General features: G+C 46.9%; 1 protein-coding gene across 1 annotated transcript in view; it reads right to left on the bottom strand.

Annotated features, from left to right (window-relative positions):
• Window positions 1–3,454: 3,454 nt before the first annotated feature.
• Window positions 3,455–19,286, bottom strand: part of CASQ2 (calsequestrin 2) — a 35,401-nt gene continuing 19,569 nt past the window's right edge. Inside the window, exons 5-11 of the mRNA XM_082076000.1 lie at window positions 18,785–18,858; window positions 18,187–18,317; window positions 12,992–13,037; window positions 10,477–10,531; window positions 9,684–9,784; window positions 9,288–9,362; window positions 3,455–5,509 (exon numbers count right to left, since the gene is read on the bottom strand). Coding sequence (XP_081932126.1) covers window positions 5,300–5,509; window positions 9,288–9,362; window positions 9,684–9,784; window positions 10,477–10,531; window positions 12,992–13,037; window positions 18,187–18,317; window positions 18,785–18,858 — 692 coding nt within the window. The 3' untranslated portion in view covers window positions 3,455–5,299. The remainder of the gene's footprint in view (window positions 5,510–9,287; window positions 9,363–9,683; window positions 9,785–10,476; window positions 10,532–12,991; window positions 13,038–18,186; window positions 18,318–18,784; window positions 18,859–19,286) is intronic.

Genomic DNA, 19,286 nt, shown 5'->3' with positions numbered 1-19,286 from the left:
AAAAAATTAGGGGATCCAGTGAAGACCAGAAGAGTAGTAAGTCAAGAGGAAGGAAAAGAAGGTTAAAAAGCTGTATTTTCTTCTCATCCATATAATTAGGGACAATACCAGAAGTCGTTTGAGTGCTTTGCTGGTGTCCTTCATCTCAGGGGTTTGGCAAGAGAAGGCACAAGGGGAAGCAGAGGTGGGGAGTGAGGCACTGGAAGGATCTCTGCTTCCATCCCGAAAGCTGATTGTAATACGGCTCCAGAAATGGGTCTTCAAGCTGTGAGGGAGCTCTGTAACTCTTTTTCGGTCCCTTTAATTAGTTTAGCACCTTTTAAAGCTGGCAGAGAAACTTCTGGGAGTGGGGCTGAGAGAGCTGACTTTGCCCTGGACCCTGCCCTGTGGTCCATGTTGTCATTAGATGTCTTCTTCTGCCAAGCAGGTGTGAGAGCCACCACTGGCCCCAAGAGCTACTGACTGCTGGGGGGCGGCTAGGCCCAGATGTTAGTGATGCAAGGGAACAGGCAAAGCCAGGGGATGCTGTCTGGTTTTCACACAGACTCTTAGGTCTCGGGCAGGACACTGTCCTGCTAGCACAGCCTCGTTACTGAGGTGAATCACCCTTCCTGCTGTGTTCTGCTGCTTCCAGTTTCTAGTGGATGGAATCACATTGCAGGCATACCTGGGGTGTACCATTAGCCAGCTGCTGTGCTGGGCAGTGGTTTGCTTTGCCCTGGCGGGCCTTGTCACCTGTTGAGCTGTTCTCCCTCTTCAGCCCCCCAAGTACAGGCATTGATGTACAACTGGCCGTATGTGAGGCTTCCCCAAAATACAAAGCTTTTCTGGGACAGAGAAGAATACAGGTGAAGTCCTGGCCTGTTTCCACAGCACTGCAAGTCAGTGACAGCTGGGAAGTGACATGTTCCTGTCTAATTATTCCTCTGAGAATAAAAGCCAATGATTTTGTTTGGTCTTGGTAATGAATCAATCATTTTTTGGGTATGATGTTTGGACAGACACAGAGAAGCAGCCGGTGTGCTTGGCTGTACGTGCATGTTGGCATCTGGCTGAGCAGCCCTGCAGTGGGATGGGAAGCAGCCGAGGTCTCTGGTGTCACTATGGGGCTGCTCTTCTCCCAAGAGCAGATCAGGATTCTCTCAGCACTCCTCAGAAACATCACAAAAACTGCTGACCCTGAAAATATGGAGTAAACTGTGACTTCCAATGTGCCTCCCTTGTCCTCTCCTTCTGTTTCCCAAAGGGTTGATATTAGAGCAGTTTCTGGATCACAAAGCCTCTCCATCAGTCTCCTTGGGTGCGCTGTAAATGCAGAAGCTTTCTCCTCTGTGTATGACAGCTGTAGTATATGGCTCTCGATGGGTTTCCCTCTCCCTTGATCAAGGGATAGGTTGACCTGCTATACAGCACACCAAACTCTTCTTCTGTGGCCCCTACCCCCATGTCTGGGGCCTGGGAGGAGCTGGTGCATGAACTTGTGTTCTTGCCACATATTGCTTACAATAATATTGGGGGCTAGTAAGGCTAGGTTTTTGGGGTACTTTGAAGTGACTGATCAGCTTGAAGCACTTGCAGTTGGATGAGGGCAAACTATAACTCCTTGTCTCTCTTTAGGTATATTAAGACATGTTTCATATGAATGTTTAATCAACACTTCGGAGAAAAAGACCTGTTTTCTAAGAGAGGGACAGCCTTAATAGACTTGCCTGCAGAAACAGTGCTGCCCATATGCATGCTTTTTTTTTTTTAATAAGTGAATAAGGTTTTTTTGCTGATTCCTTGTCCAAATGTACTGACCTTTTCCTTTTGAGTGCGTAGTGGCAGGTTTAGGCTGACTTTGCTCCTTAGGGTCACCAGTGCCTTTCACCTGCTGGTTGTGCCGGCTTCTGACAGAGGAGCCCAGGAGCACCTGTGCCTGGGGTGCTGTGTGTGATACCTCCCCACAGTGGAATCTTACCTGTCCCTGCAAGGAAGACAGTCAAATTCAAGCTGCCATCTTCTTCACAAGGGGCATTACCCTGTTCAATGGTTCAGTCGCTACAAACTCAGGGCAGACAAGGCATCACAGGTGAATGTGAGAGGCTTTGCTGCCTGCTCATCTTCATTGCTGCAATCCTTCCTTTGCCGCAATGTTTTCTTAACTTTTTATGTCTTTATCCCATAAGCTGAAGATAAAAAGTTCGCATTTGTGGGCAAAGAGAACCATGAAAACCATAATGGGGGCATGAGGGTAGAGGGAAAGGGCAGCTCCATCGAGGACTACACTGGCACCCTGAACGAGTAGCAGCTGTAGGATTGGACCTAACTCTTGTAACTCAAGAGAAACTTTCCATAAACCACTGGCACCAGCCCCAGCGTGAACTCAGCCTCACTGGCCTTAAGTATATTAGCCTAAGCACCACTATGTTGGTTTTTCCCCGGCACTCTGTCTTTTGATGTGTTGAAATGTGTACGTGCCTGTGAAACACCTCTGCATTTGAACATGTCTGTAGTGCCATCTGCAGCATCTGTCTGCTTTGCCTGTGTAAGCTTAACCTCTTGGAGCACCTAGAGAGGGGCAAACCAGAACAGAGGGGCATCCACAGCAGGAGGGGAGGTAATCAGGATATGGTGTTTGGGAAAGGCAGTGGAGCAACTTTTTGTTCATTCTCCACGTTTGTAGAAATCCATAGCACTTTGTGGTGACTGATCTGGAGCCGCAGGGCCTGTGCAGGCTGTTACCTTGTGCAGGGCAAAACTGTGCATGTTTTACTCCTGGGAATAGCCCCAAGGTAAAGATAAACATGTGCTTTGCTCAAGTGAGTAACATAAGTAGCATTTGTCCCTTAATCACAGATTAGGAGACTACTGAACTGCTACTTTTACCTCCTGTTCTTGCTCTTTATCAGTGTACCTAAATGAGACCTTGAGTTCCATCTGCTCCCTCTCTCTCTGAGCCAGGGGTCCTTCAGCAAACCTCTTGATGAAAGGGCTGAAAGGGGAGAGCAGCAGAAGTGTGCTGGGCACCCCACCAGCCAGGAGAGAGGTGTGTGTGTGAGTGAAAGAGAGGAGGGGACCTCCAGGCTGACAGCACCGAGCATTTAAAGGCTTTTGAAGGTCTCCACCAGGTCCTCTGGGATGGGGCTGTTGTTCATAACCCCAGTGGGACCAGGTGGATGGTCTCTCCAAACACGCTTGGTTCAAGTCTTCTAGGCAATGCTTATGCATCATAAAGAAGCAAGAAACGGCAAACAGGTGACCTGGGGGCTTTGCTGTCCTGTCTACTTTTCTAATAACCTGTGCTTTAAAAGCACGGCTTGAGTGATGTTGAATGAAAAGCTAGTATGGCCTACAGTCATACACCATATAACCACAGTATCTATACGTATACATAGAAATATATGGATACCCAGCTGCATGTTGTTTATGCTGGCACTTTCCACCAAGGGAACATGGCACACGAAGAAGTATATCAGTACTTCAGCCTCTTTATACCAGTAGTTTCAAATTTCTATTTCAGCTAATGTAGAGAGAGAGAGAGTCAAAGAGACTGATCAACAGGCAGGAAAAAAGAATAATCTATAAAATCTTGCTTTGCAGTTCAACTGATTAAGGAAATATATAGTGCGTAAACCTTGTTTCTCATCAAGCCGATTCGCATTCATATAACAAACTTCGATTCTCCTGCCCCTCACACTGTTATTTCCAGTAACATCACTTACCTCTGACGTAAACCACTATAAGAAAGGTCAGAACAATATTTTTTTTGTCTGTAGCAAGAGAGGACATGTGTACTCTACCTATGCTAACGAGTCTGAACAACTGGAGAACATATTTATACATGTATTTATGAAGATAGAACTATCTCCAAACTCTCCATTCATTGCACTATTATCAAACCTAATAAGCTAAGACAATTGAAACCTGCCGGCATGGGAAAGCAGGGAGACCTAACACTGTCACAGTGACCTGCACATGGATGGTGCTGTACTCGCCAGGACTGAGTTGCTGACCCTTTGCTTTGTGAGTGACCCCTTTTACTGCAAACTGGAGCTCCTTCTCAGTCTGCAGTCAAAAGAGGCTTCTCACGGGCTATCATGGGACATCTGAGTCTCTAAGCAGGGAGTAACTGTGCAACTGAATACTTAAAAAGCCAAACAACTTGAATCATTTCACTGTTCATTGCCCAATGCAGGTTATCCAGCATCTAATACAGTTGGATGGATGTGTTCCCTCCCAGCATCTTGGTCATGGGAAAACATGCTCTGTAGGCTTCGGGTTAGAAGTCAGCTAAAGCTGGAAGGTCATGGGGAATAGGAAAGCTTCAGGGTAGGCCCCTATGAATACTGGCAGGAGTATGCTAGCTCGTGTGCACGGTTTTCAATCCAGATGAGGTTCACCTGAAAAGGATGGTAGGCCCAGCCCAGACCTGGCTGCAGATGTTTGGAACTGGCCTGGATTCTGCTCTGGTGTTTCTTTGGAGTTAAGACCAGCAATTTGGATCTGTGCCATGATCTTCAGCCTCAGGAATTTGGGCTCAGACCTGGATAAGCCCTTCCAGCAGTTCAGGATGTCCCCTATCAGACCACCTGCACTTCCCCTGTTTTTTGCCTGAGTTTCCAAGAAGAAAGAGGTTCAGACAGGGACCACAGTGTTTGATTTTGCATTGCTTTGCTAGACAAGAATATCCTGTCATTATACAGAATCACTGTAAATTTGAATAGCATCTCTAAAACCTTCCTCCCCTCCCAAGCTTTTTGCTGATCGTAGCATGTTAATGAGTAGCTACAGACTCCTGCAGCAGAACTTGCAGCGTTGAGTGGTCTTGGCAGGGTAGCTGCAGACGGTATTGTGTTTAATAAAGGGACCAAACTTTACAGTGGCCTTCCCTATGTCTTGGAGTGAGATTTGGTCTTTGGATGCAAGTGCTGGGCCGATGACCATGGAAAATCCGAACTGGCTCCCTATGTCCCTCTGGCAGGGTGCAGGGGCCACTTTCCTCCTGCCCTGGGGCACTTGGGGCAGATTCCCTGCAGATTCCTATTGTCCTTACTAAGGAGGCATGATTCGCAGCGGTGCTGGGCGCCTGTGCTGGGCGCCTGCAGGCACTGGCCGCTGCAGGGGCAGTCCCAGTGGCTCAGCACTGCTGAGAATCAGGCCAGGGGGTCCAGGCAAGGGCAGGGGCAGGGGGAATGGGGCAGGGGGGTAAAAGGAGCAGCGGTGCTTGCTGACGCTCAAACACAGGTTTTCCGATGGAGGGACCTGCCACGGGGGGAGGCCTCTCGGCCCCCACAAGTCAGACTGCACAGAATCACAGTTAGTCGTCATCATCATCATCATCGTCATCATCATCATCGTCGTCGTCGTCGTCATCATCGTCGTCATCATCGTCATCATCATCATCGTCGTCGTCATCATCATCTTCAGTATTTATCTTTCCAGAAAGCACATCCTCTATCCAGTCCTCCAGCTCCTCGGCAGTGGGCAGGTCATCGTCATCTCTGATGTCCATCCACACACTGTCAGCCTGTGGGGACAGGTGATGGGGGATTAGCCACCCTCAGAGACACAGGGAAGAGATCAGGTTTGCTGCTGTTGTGGGGGTAAGGGCTGGACCACAGGTGGGATGTGGGCGTGGTGGTGGCATTAGCTCCCTCCCTACCACAGTATCTCTTTGCTCACACATTGGGATTACCACTTCCCCCCGAATTTCTGGTGTTTCTGTCTAGGGGCAGTGGGACTGGTTGGCAGGTTTGTATATATGTGTTGCACTGTTTGCCCTGGCTTAGATGTGTGCTTGCTGCCTGCTCCTCTCCTGCACTGTTTATACCTGTGAGCAAGAGCATTGTCCACCTGATGCATTCATTGTCCTGACCCCATGTGGCCAGTTCTGTAAACTCCAAGGCTGCATAAAGAGACTTATATCAGCTCACCCTGCATTGTCACAATTCACAGGACATCACAGTGTTTCCTTCCTTCCTCCCAGAGCTCCTCTGGGAACTATTCCTTTGAGCCACCACACCCTCCTGTCAGCAACCCTTCTCCCCAGCCTCTTTTACTATCATCTTTGCCCCAGGACATTGCCCCGGACTCTCCACATGTGATAGTGGTTCTTTCTCTGGAAAGAGCCTCTCCATAGATTATCTCAACTGTGCTCCAGCTGAAAAGTGGTGAAAACCGCCGATGCCCTGAACTACAGGTGCCTCTTTCCCTCCAGCTGTCTGCATTAATTCCATAAACTGGAGGGGATGGGGGGATTTAGTAAGAAGATGCTGTCTAAAATTAGGTAAGAAGATCATATCTAAATTGTGGCTGTTACCCAGTGGCAGGGAGAAGAGCTGAGGTGGTCTCTGAGACCTGGAAATGAAAGGTTTTCTCCCTGCTTTGCCATAGGTTCCTTGGGTAAATGGCTGAGTAAGCCCCTTTCCCTTCACTGCCTCCCCTCCATAAAATAGGATGAGCCTCCTATTTCTCAGAGGTTCTATGAGGTTATCTCATTCAGCTTTTGTTGTTGCAGGAGCAAGCGCTTTTCATTTGTCAGAAGATAACTAATGACTTTTGCAAATGCACCGCATTTCTTTCCCTTTTGGTGGTGCCTAATTCTCTTTGCTAAACGGCTTGCTAAAAAGCCAGATCAATTTCTGGTCAAGGAAAGCTGTTTCTCCCTTACAATATTTTCCTTCTAAAACACCAAAACTGTACTAAAAAAAAGAGCCACAGAGTGGCACGCAGCTCTTGTTTCATGGAAACAATCTTGTTCCCTACCGCAGGACTTTTGGTGCAGTAAAAATGACACCTTTAAATAAGGGGAACAGGAGTGGGCTCACTGCGCCTAAGGAAGGTGCTGTGCAAATAAAATATTATAGCAATATTTTGCAGTGCATCGCAGCCCTGGTCCTGAGCCACCACAATGTGACAGGCCAGTGGGAGCTCTGGTGTTTGTATTGGCAGGTTTTTAGAGAAGCAATGGGGTCACAGGGGTTATGTCCACCAAAGCCAACAGCAGTGTTTATTTTTACTCCATTGTGTAAGCCCTACTTTGTACCTGTGTAACTTGGCTGAATGCAGTGATGTAACACTGAAATAACGAAGTGAGCTCAGTGTTTGTTTTAGATATCACTCGCCAACCTAGAACTTTCTTAAATCTCTCTCTTGAGGAATAGAAAACAGACTTAAGAGAAATTAAATAAAAACTACAACTACTACAGTCAACAACCTGAAACATTTACTACATCAAAGCTAGACAGTGCATGAGTTTTTACAGGTCTCTGAGTGTTTGCCGGATACTAAAGCATATGTTCCTGTCTAATACTGCTTTCTATATGATTCCCTTGCCACTGACCATCCTACTTCCATGAATTTCCATTGATAGGTGTTTAATGTAACTTTGATATGACTTAAACATGGCCAGTTGTGGTAAAGATAATGAAGAGAGATAGTGTAGGTAAGTAAGAAGGGCAAAAGACTGGAAAACTTGGGCTCTATCTTGTCGATTTCTCTCACGATTTTAGGTGACAGATGCTGTCTTGGTCCTTTTCCTGTTTGACTCTCTTAACAACTCTGCTAATAAGCTTTAACCCACTAGGTCCCCACTGTCCAGGTGTCTGTCCCATAGTCTGATGGATGCTGCTCTGTTACAGGTAAATCACTGCTTACATCCAGCCAGCGCTTCATCTACTCTGCAACTCCCAAGCCAGCCTCTGTGTTTCTCTCTCATTCCCCTCAATGGGATGGAGAAGGTCCAGGGTTTCCACTTTATTCATAGCATTATCTCCTTGCCTTCCTTATCAGATTTCCCATCTTATGGTCTTGCAAGCATTTGTCGTAACAGAAGGCATAGTCATCTAGCACACCCTTGCTGTCCTCCTTTTTCTGGGGAGGTAAAGGAGAGACGACATGGGGGCCAGGAGCAAGGTTGGTGCTGGGGCCAGAACCGGTATCCAGTCCTGGCCAATTGTCCCAACTTCCAATTCTCTCTCTGCTCTCTTCTAATGAAACACCATGTTCCCGTGGGGCTGAAATTTCGAACATGAAGTCAAGCATCAAATATAAACACCTCTGCAGTGGAGAGATTTCTGCTTCCAGATGCACTTACATACCCACGCAGGTTCATTTCAAAGAGATTAAAACATCCAGGATTTAACCATCAAAAATAAACCAAGGCAACAAGCAAGCCAGGCTGGAGTGCAGTGTTACCTGCTCTTTGATCATCTTGGCTGTTATTGCCAGAAAGAGGAAAAATGGTTTCTCCCTCAAGATGTGTCAGGGCCGTGATGCATGTTACATTGCACTCAGCAGCTCTCCCCAGATCTCTGCTGGTGGGGGTCAGACGAGGTCCCTCTCTTGACTGCCTTCACAGCTCACAGTGTGTGGGCAACCTGAATGAGTCCCATGGCTTGCTGGCTTGAAGGTAACCATGGTGAAAACAGTAGGTGCTAGAAAGCTGTCCCTGTAGCACAGCTGTGGATGCTGTGGGTACCAGCATCGCCGCAGCCGTGCCAAAGCATCACCTGCCTGTGCAGCTCTCCCTCTGCAGTGCTGCCGGCTGTGGGACGGTGAGGAAACCCTCAATACTGCCAGCTGCAGGGCAGACACATCTCCTCTTCCCACCCAAATCCCTCCAGCATCACCTGTGTGGTAGTGGCTGAGGAGGATGGGAGCCTGGATGAACCCTACTATAACCTCTTTGCCTCAGCAGGATCCCTCTGCTATCAGTTTATGTCACATACTTATCAAGACTGTATATTTACTGTTTTTTTTTTTCAAGCTGTGCAGTTGCTCCCTATCATCTGTTGGGGACCATCTTCCCCTCCTACTCTCCAGCTGGGCTGTTGTGATCCTGCTGCCAAAACACACTGCTTTTTCTCCCCCTCTCCTAAGCACGGCTGGCTTTCCCCCCTACACACACACTTTTTCCCCACAAGCCCACCCAGGTTCAGTCAGAGCAGGACACAATGATGCATGCTGTAGGTTGGGATGGAAATGTGAGACCTTGAAAACAAAACTGGGCAAAGCCCTGAAGCTCAGACTGCAAGGGCTGGTCCTGTCCCCAGCAGACTTGGTTTGCATGTGACTCAGCAGCAGAAACATGCTCAGACCAAAGCCCCAAAGCTCAGCATCAGAGGTGTTATGCACCCAGCTGCATGTGTGAATGGTGAGGTCTCTACAATTTTTCTCAAGGGAAAAGGCCTGATCTACCTGCATTTAACATCAGAAATCCCACAGATTCCAGCAGACCTCAGATCCCATCCTTTCTCACACCCTACTCTTGGGACCACGGGAATTTCTGGGTATGTGCTACTCACATCTGTGACGTTCACTATCCCAATCTGTGGTCTGAACAGGTCAATCTTGAAGGTCTTCTCCCAGTAAGTGATCAGCTGCAGGAGCAAGAAACAAAGCTCAGACAAGGATGTTTGTAATGCCTTGTTATGTTAATTGAGCTGGCTTGGCTATGATGTGGGAGCATGCACCTATGAGCACACAGGAGAGAAGAGATGCTGAACGCAAGGCTGTTCTCAAGATACCACCTTCATGAGAAACAAACCAGAGCAAAGAGCTCTTAGGAATTGCCCCTTCTCTTGTTCCCAGTCCTTTATATCGTGTGTACAGGCTGGGGCAATTCCTGTGCTCACACACAACCCCTCCCACACCACATCCATTAATTAAACCAAGAAAGGGAAGGAGCCCCTGCCACTCACCAGAGGAAAGTCATCAGGGTCAATCCACACAATGCTCAGGTCAGGATTATCGGTGTTGTCCCTGGCAACCTGCTTCAGGATTTCCAGGAACTCAAAACCATCTGAAACGATACATGAATCACTGCAGCCCTCTCCGGCAAACATACAGGCACTTTTCGCTTGTGGGGTTTTCAACTTCCCTCCCCTCCACTACACACACAGAAGTTGTTTATAGTTCTCATTAAAATGCTGTCTCCCAGCTCTTTCTTCTGATAATAAGGCTTTTAATTTCAAGCATCCTCCCCGGGTACTGAAATTAGTTACACATGAATTAAATCTCATAATCCTTCCATGGAGTGAAACAATGTCACTATTTTCTTGTGGTGAGGGAGGAACTGAGTCCCCAAGAGGCCAAAGCTTTTCGGCACACCAATGGTGCTGAGTAGCACCAATTCCATGGCTTTTCAGGAACTGATGTCCACGGGTTTCCTGCACGCCCATCACACACCCAGCTCTCAGCACTTTCCCAAAGCCACACAACAAGATGGATGCAGAGTTAAGGAGCAAATCCTGGCACTAGGTTGGAGGTGATGAATTTTTCTTCCCAGCCGGTCATCTGTTTATATCCAGAATTTGAACCCCAGCTAGCACACACGCTAGCGTGAACACCCAGGAGCATCCCAGCTCCCCGTCCTGGCAGACTGGAGCTCCCTGTCCTGGCCAGGGCACGCAGCTCCACTGTGCAAACAAAGCACGTGAAACTACACCGTCTTGAGTGATGCAGAGTCACGCAAGGAGGAAAACAGCCTCCTACCTGGGTCGTCTTCTTCGGCAAAGGCTACGATGTGGATTCCCTCCATGTCATCCTCCTGGAAACAACAAAACTGTTACCAGTGGGCCAGGGAGGGAGGACAGAGTCTGTGTGGTTGCTGGAGATGAGGAGCAATAGGATGCCTTCAAATGAACAGGATTATTGCAAAGAGAGGCTTGACTGGAACCCCACTGAGACACCAGAAATGGGACCTGAGGTGAAGTTTAGTCGTGGAGGTAGGTAGGAAGGTAGGAAGTGGGTAGTTTGGATAGTGTTGCTGAAACCTTTCAGCTAAAAATGAGGTGGGCACCACTATGGCAAAGGTAAGTGATGGTTTGGGGTAAAACCTGCCTGCAGAGAAGGCCAAGGGTTCTCTAACATGGGAATATGGGCTCGCCTTCCACACCCAAGGCCACCTACCCTCAAAATCTGCAGTTTCCAGGGGATAGTTTCTAGGCAAACAAGTAATCGCGACCAAGCTCAGACCCCAAACATGCTCCTGTGGGCCCACCAAAGGAGGTTTTCTCAGAACATAAGAGGCAAGGTGGCTCACTTGGACAGCTTTTGAGAGGTCAAGGGTCTCTGCTCTAGATGAGGGTCTCTGTGAACAATGAGCGGAATTGAGTGGGAGGCTCATTTCGGGGCTCCAATGACAGAAATAACAGCCTGGTGGACTGCTTCTTTCCATGAGACATATGAGTAATGGGTAATGATATTGGCAAAGGCCAATGGTTCTGCGTGCCGGTTCATCATCCGCCTGCTATGAATGTCATCTCTGAATTATCTCACGGATCGGCTTCGCCTTCCTCACCCACTGCCAGTCCTGGTTTCCATTTCAATTGGTTTTAATGCGAGAAAAAATTCCCATCTAAATGCTAATTTCTTTTCCCTTCTGAGCCCAAAGGTGACAAAGCCACCATCAGAAACTGAAAGGAAAAAAGAAACCCTGAAAGATTAAGTGGAAAACATTATCTTTAAAAACAATAGCGGACAGTAGGCCTTTGCTGGTGTCTTCTGGGAATATGTTTTCACTGGGGCATTCTAGGCAGATTTACTTGGGATTCAGACCACTTACAACTGGCAAAATCTACACTATTGCTTTTTCTCCATATTTGCCAGCAGCATTATCAGACAGTAAAATAATAATAATAAATATATATATGCAAGATATTATTATATATATAGCTATATAATATAGCTTTATTCAGACCTTCAAGGCATCAAACAAAACTAGAGTAACCCTGTGAAGGCGTTGGGGATGTTCTGAACACACAGTGAGATCAGAATCAAGGCTGTCCTCTCCTGTATTTAGGCAAGGTCTGTATTCCCAGGCTGCTAGTAAGGCAAACATCCTACCTTTGACAATTCACACTTTTCCTGAGGTTATTTTTGAACATATTCAGTATGAAAACAAAACCACTGCATGTGAAATTTGAGTCACACTGAAGCCCCATGAAAAAAAAAAAACAAAACCTGGAGGTACTTCAGTGGATCTAGGAAGCTATCTTCTATAAAGAATCTATATTTCAAAACAAAATGAAAAGCTACCATGCATAAGTGACTCATAACTCCTGGCTCAGTTTTATTACCTCTCACCTTGTTGTATTAAAGACTCCCAAGGTTTTTGGTGCTTCAGAGTCCTGCAGCATTTCATGTTACACAGACAAGCAAAGAGACAACCAAATGCTGTTATAAATGTGATGAACTTTTTTTGGGGAATGACTGCATCTTCCTTAGCACCTGTGAAGCACCTGTTCAGCTTTGTTTTTCAGCATCCGGCAGGCACTTGAAGGTCCTTGATGGGCTATTAACATTGTACTCCCTCACAGTAAAGTGATAATTTGTTTTACATGATTTTTCTTTAATTTTCACCCTTCCCCTTTTCCTCAGCACCTGCAGACCAGGAGAGTCCTCTGCATGTGATTGGTGCCAAACTGCTGGTTAGTTCTTCACAATCGCTGACTTTCAGCATGCTCACACCATGAGAAATGCAAGCAATGCACAATTTGCTCTGTAATCGATATAATTAAGTGAACTGCCTGCCCTCACTCACAGTTTGATTTGTACAACTGCTCTGGTACAATTTCCATGAGTCACCTGTTCGGTAAAACCTCCATCACTCACCCAGCGAGCAGGCCACTAAAGTGACACCAGCGCTGATGCCCCTCAGATAAGATAGAGCACCCTTGGGAAGGATGCTCTCCACAGCTCTATTGCAGCCGGTACAGAGGCTCAACACCTGCCTGGCACGCTTGGTTAGCTTTCCCTGTTCTCTCTGTGGAGCAAACAGGACCCAGCTCAGCTCTCCACCACTGCTGAGTGAAGCATTTGAGCACACCATTTGAACTCAGGCACTGGTCCTCATAGCCAAGGCTTTCCCTTCTTCCTAGAGGAAGGAGAGCAGCTTTGCAAGGAAGGAAAGATTATGTTTTGCCCAGTCAGAGGCTGAAGCTCGTGAGCAGTGGTTTCTTGTTGGGACCTAGCAGGGGATGCGAGGCTTCCTGCCGTGTGTGCTTACCCACGTCTCAAACATGTCCTCAGGACGCAGCTTCCGCAAAGTGGCCCTGGAAGGAAGACAGAAACGCTCTTTGAGGACGCATCCAGCACTGTCACACATGGTGCTGCTGGTGTCATGGAAAAGGTCAACGGGGCACGTTTGGCTGGTGGCTGGAGTCAGCGCCGTTGGCCAACACGTTTTGAATGCAAAAGCACAGGGGCACAGTAGGTCAACTCATGCTTTTATTTATGGTCACAAACCCTGCCCTTGTCCCCGCTGGAGTCACTGCAGATGCTATTTGTGCTTGGGAAGATGAAACGCCTTTGTGCTGGGGTACACTGGTGAATTAGTCCCACACATGGCAGATTGTTCTGACCGTGCTGAGAGCACAAGGTGAGGCATTCACTTGTGTGTGGCAGTTGCTGGGCTGGTCATGTTCTTTTTTCCTACTGGGCTTTGTTCCCATTCCCTCCTGGTTTTATCCCAGCATAATTACACCACAAAAATCCTTCCATACTCTGCTGAAGCAAAGAAAATAGAATAACCTCTGGCAAGAGAATTTAAACCATAAGACTGGTCAAAGCAAATTTTTTGAGTAGTTCAAACAGGACAAAAAATAAAATGAATATTAAATGTTTTCAGACACATCCATAGCAGGAAGCCTGTCAGAGTGCCTGGCAGGCTAAGAGGTGACTGGGGTATTAAAGCAACACCCAAGGAACACAAGACCATAGCAGACAAGCACAAGTAATCCTTTGCACCTCTACTTACTCCAGCATCAAGTGTTGAGGGAGACTCCCCCAGCAGAACAGGTCTCCCTGGCTGACAAGCCCCAGGAGCTGTTGCAAAGAGAAGTGTTGGTTGATGAAGTCCTAAAACAGATTGGTAAAGGGAGTAGCAACACATTTCCAGGACCAGGTGTCATCAGTGAGATGCATGACCTGTTGCTTTGGTTTGCCTCACTACCAGAGTGATGGAAAAAAAGGAACATTTTTTAGAGATTCCTAAAGAACCTGAGGAGGCATATATCTGAAAGGGTGACTTCCTTGTGAGCATGGTGCTACCAGAAAGAGTTAACAGACATTTGAAGGAATATGATGCAATAGACAAGAGACACATGGCCTTTAGGAGGAAAACCATGGCCATGGATCTGCTGGAGTTCCCAGAGCAAGTCAGCAAGTGGGCAAAGTTGTGCTGTTCAATGCAGTGAACTGCCTTCAGAGGACCATTGGACAAGATGCATTACCAAAGGGTCTCAAAGAAACTAAGCCACAGTTAGATCAGAGGAGGAGTCCTCCTGTGGATTAATGACATTTGAAGATAAAGGGGAGAGATGAATGATCAGTTTTCACAACAGAAGGAATTAACCAATTAAGATTCCTAGCATATGCTTTGGCATGATCATATGCATAACATATTCTCACATAGAGAGTATGGCAGCATTTGCTTATCATATCCAGTTCTTCAGATGGCCAATACCAGACCTGACTATGAGGAGATACAGAGGGATCTCCTGAGACTGGAGTGTCTGCATGATAGATAGACATATATGAAATAACTCACTTGCAGAAAAACAGCCCTGATTATACAGGTGCGACAATGGATTCTAAATTATTTATAATTAATTATTGGCTCTCAGGAAAGGGGACCAGGTGTCACAAATTAAGAAAGCATCAGCTCCAAAGGCAAAAGGCAAAAAGTAAGTTACAAACAGTTAGGAGATAACTAAAGAGTAAAACATTGTTATGACAATGGACACCTACCTACACTAAGCACCTCCACAGTGAATGGATTTGTGGTTCGGGTCATCCCATCACAGAAATTATATGGGAGAACTGAAAAAGGGACATGGAAACACGGCGGTGGTGAATGAAAGTATGGAATGACCTCTCTTCAGTGGAGGCTAAATAGATGAGAACTCTTTATCTTGTAAAAGAGGTGAATGAAGAGGATATTGGCAGGGTCTCTAAAAAAGTGGGAGTGGTAAAAAAAAAAAAAATCGAAACAGAATGGCTAGTCATTGTTCCTCTTAACACAAGAGCTAGCAGGCACACAGGGAAATTATTAGGTAACGGGTATAAACTGAACAAATAGAAATGCTCTTTTGATGTAATGCATAATTCAGCCACAGAACTCAGTACAATTGGATACTTTCAGTATCAAAATAGAAATAAGGTAAAAAATTACTATAGAAATGGAAGAAATAGTCACTAAGCACAAGATCAGGGATACAGTTTTTCATGCAGTGAGTCTACTTGTTGGTAATTGTCAGAAACCGGAGATTATATCAGGTGAATGTGCACTATGAACTTGTACCTGGCTTTCAAGATGTTTTTCCTAGCCATTCTCTGGGGGCATTTCTTAGATAAAGAAAATTCAGTGAGAAAGATTTTATCACACCCACGTGTACTGATGGCTGCAGAGTGAATCAAGATTTACTCTGGTTACTCCCTGATGCTGGAAGGAACAGAGTAAGACGGAACAGAATTCAGCTTCATGTTGCTACACAATTACAGAGAATGGGATAGGGATTCCACCCCCACGATTTTGCATGTGAAATGGGCATAAACCCAGATACACTCTGCTGCAGGCAGAGGAACTACTGCATAATTTGTATTTGTTCAGCCGAGAGCAAAATCTGGGCTGAGAGCTTGGAGTCACGGCACCTGGCCACCATCCCCAGCTGGACACTGATTTGCTGGTTGACCTTGGAGGAGTCAGCCCACTGTGTTGAACACCAGGTTCCTGACCTGCTTGGGAGAGGCTGGACTTTTCCACCACTGCCGGCAGCTGCGCAGGGAAGCATCAGCCAGAAGGCTGCCTACGGGCTCCTCCTGGGCACCCACTGCAGCTCCCATCTCATGGCTACACTGAAAGCTCAGCAAATCCCAATTCCTGTGCAGGGCTGGAGGAAGAGGTGGTGAAACCTGCCTGGGCACAGCAGCGGGGTGCCCTTCTTGGAAGGGCTGCTTCAAGCATGCCGAAGAGCCTGGGTGTTTCTAAGCACTGGGAACTTCGTATGAGAATCATAGAATAGTTTAGGTTGGAAGGGACCTTCAAAGGTCATCTAGTCCAACTGCCCTGCAATGAGTAAGGACATCTTCAACTAGATCAGGTTAGGGTACCCATAGCTTCTCTGGGCAACCTAGTCCAGTGTTTTATCACCCTCATTGTAAAAAATTTCTTCCTCATGCCTAGCCTGAATCTCCCCTCTTTTAATTTAAAACCATTACCCCTTGTCCTATCATAACAGGCCCGGCTAAAAAGTCTGTCCCCATCTTTCTTACAGGCCCCTTTTAAGTACTGAAAGGGTGCAATGAGGTCTCCCGAGAGCCTTCTCCAGGCTGAACAACCCAACTCTCTCAGCCTGTCTTTATAGCAGAGGTGCTCCAGCCCTCTGTTCATCTTTGTGGCCTCCTCTGGACCCTTTCCAACAGTTCCACATCTTTCCTGTGCTGTACTTTCCCCAGTGATGTGACAGAGCTCCTTCTCGGCAATGGAGAGGTGCCAGTGGGGCTTTGCACCTTAGCAGAGGGACAGCCCATGCCTGCTGGCTGGGGTGAAGTGATAAAGCCTGCTGTGTGAGGAGGAGAAGATGAGTGGTCCTCTACACCTTCCTGCAGAGAAGAAGATCCTGCCAAGTTGTCTACAGGGATGGAGCACACGGCAGGTGCTGAGATCTCTTCATTTGCCGCTACAGGCCTGATCATCTCCTTGTCTGACTAATTCCACTTTCAGCCTTTGGCTCTAGGTCCTTTACTGGCAACAAGGCAGGAAGAAACATTTCTTCTCCAAGAGACTCAGAATTAACCGCTGGGAACATATCACTGTTGCTCCAAGGTTTTTTCCCTGCCATGGCAGAACCTTGACAGGTTTGGGATTTCAGGCATCTGACTTCATGAGATTCCTTTCAGTTCCCTTCTGAGCCTTGGCACTTTGGCAAAATAAATGGTCCAGCCCTTCCCTCCTACCAAGCACCATATAGCATCTTGAAATATGTAAGGTTTAGGGGGCTTCTACTGCAATTTTGTGCTGTTGGAGAGCTTGCCTTGTTAGGCTAGCATTTAGCTGACTGTTTAATCGGCCTTCTGATGCTGGTGCATTACAGAAAGAGCTTGGGGGAAAAAGATGGAAAAAACTGAGATCAGGAAGTCCAGGAGGCCAGCAAAGTGACCTGTGAGTACATGGAGATAGAGGACCCCTTCATATTTCAGAAAAAGCAGAGATCTGTTTCTAAGACTGCTGACCCTGCTGGTTCTGGAGGTGATCTCCTGCCTCTAAACCATCTTTGTGTGAACAGAAACCTCCAGCTCAGCCTGATTTGTGGTCCCCTAACAGTATCAATGGCTCTGCTTTTCTTAAACTCTTTTCTGGTCCTTTGAATGCCTGCTGGGATATGCAGCTGCAGGAGCAGTAGATAGCCTGTGTGACAATCCTGTGCTGTATTTTTAAGGGTGTAAAAATACAGCACTTCATAGGTAGGTGTGCCCTTACATTTACCCCTATGCTTTTACAGGGGATCAGCCTTTCCAGATGCTTCTAGACTGTTGGTGGCCAAGTCGCTGAACAACTGGGCAATAAACCTGATTGCAAAAAGCACAGAGCATACATAGCTCCTGCTGAGTTGATCAAACACTGCAGGTGCTCAGCACCATTGCCACATGAGGCCCAAAACAGCCATAGCAGCAGTGGATTCCCCTCTGTGCTCCTGGTCAGCAGGATCTTCTTAGCCCATCACAGTTCCTCCATGCTTGGTCTGAGCTCAGAGGCTGCGTACAGATGTATCTGACATCAGGAGAGAGACATACCCATTAAGTGAGGCTGTTTTGGGGAAGGAGGGAACTGGACAGAACTTAGATTTGGCTTTAGAGGCCTTGGAGAGGATCATCTCCTGTACAGATCTAAAATAAAAGCATGGGCAAGTAGGGTAAGGCTTCTGCTTTCCGGTGCCTGCAAGCCTCCCTGCTCTTTGAGGGAGAACTAACCAGGGAAAAGGAGAGGGGAAGCTGGTGGTTGGCTCTGATTGTTGCACAGATACTTCCACCTCTGGAAGGAGGAAAGGACCAGTCAAAATCTCAAACCTGGATCAGGAAATTGCCAAAAAAGTGGTCATCATACTGATTTTTACTGACAGGGATGCCCTAGAGGGACATTCTTGCAATGAAAGACACCTTTACCTACTTCCTATGGCCAGGACCATCCTGTACATCACGTACCTTTTGTGCTCCATCACAAATTCAACTAGCTCCTCTTCTGTGTAAGGCTTGTCAGGGATGTGAACAGGTTCATCCATAAATGGTTCATAGAAGTCCACTTCATTCATTTTCAGACCTAGCTTCTTGGCAACCTGTTGCAGTGCAGATGGTCAGAGGTGAGTGAGCCTGACGTGCTTTTTTGCCCACCCAGAGTCTCTCCCGGTGGCAGAGCTGAGATCAAGTTGCTTGCTCTCTTTCAGAGTGTGCACTCTTAGGAGTGACCAGCAAAATATGAACGCATCTTTCCTTGGTTAGAAAACCACTGATGCTCTCTAGACTACTGGTCTCAAGTGCTGGGGCAGAGCAAGGCCAGAGTCAAGGTCCCACAAGCCTAATGGGACTGGTTTCCAAACACGGATCAGAACCTGCCTCCATGCTGCATAAATGGCTTCTTATCTTGTGACAGGCCAAATCCAAATGTGAACATCAATATCACAAATTACAGGAACAATGAAAATGAGAAGCTGGAGCCAGATATTAAATCTGGAAACATCCTGAGCTTCTGGAAAATTAGTGGTGAAATATGTGAGCTCCCACAGTGAGATCTGTGCATGCTTACCCCTTTGTCAAAGGTAGCAAAGAACTTAATGTATGGCTGGAAGTGTTCAGCAGCTTCTTCAAATGCCTTGTAGTCTGGAAGGAGAAAAAGGGAATGAAAAAGAGATTTCACAGACAGCTGCTCCTGTCTGATCAGCACAGAAGGCACCAGGGAAGAACAAATATAAATTATTGCAAAATACCTCAGATGACAGCACTGTGTTTCTTCCACCCTTCCAGGGTTTAAAAACATGGACCATTTCATATTACAGAATCATAGTATAGTTTGGGTTGGAAGGGACCTTCAAAGCTCATCTAGTCCAACCGCCCCGCCATGAGCAGGGACATCTTCAACTAGATCAGGTTGCTCAGAGCCCTGTCCAGCTTCTTGAATGTCTCTAGGGATGGGGCATCTACTGCATCTCTGGGCAATGTGTTCTAGTGTTTCACCGCCCACATTGTAAAAAATTTCTTCCTCATGTTGAGCATGAATATACCCTCCTTTAGTTTAAAACCATTACCCC

This window comes from Streptopelia decaocto, assembly GCF_964273445.1.
Source record: "Streptopelia decaocto genome assembly, chromosome: 1".
Taxonomy (NCBI): Eukaryota; Metazoa; Chordata; class Aves; order Columbiformes; family Columbidae; genus Streptopelia; species Streptopelia decaocto.
Note: the sequence above shows the minus strand (reverse complement) of the source record. Positions and strands in the feature narration are given on the sequence as shown.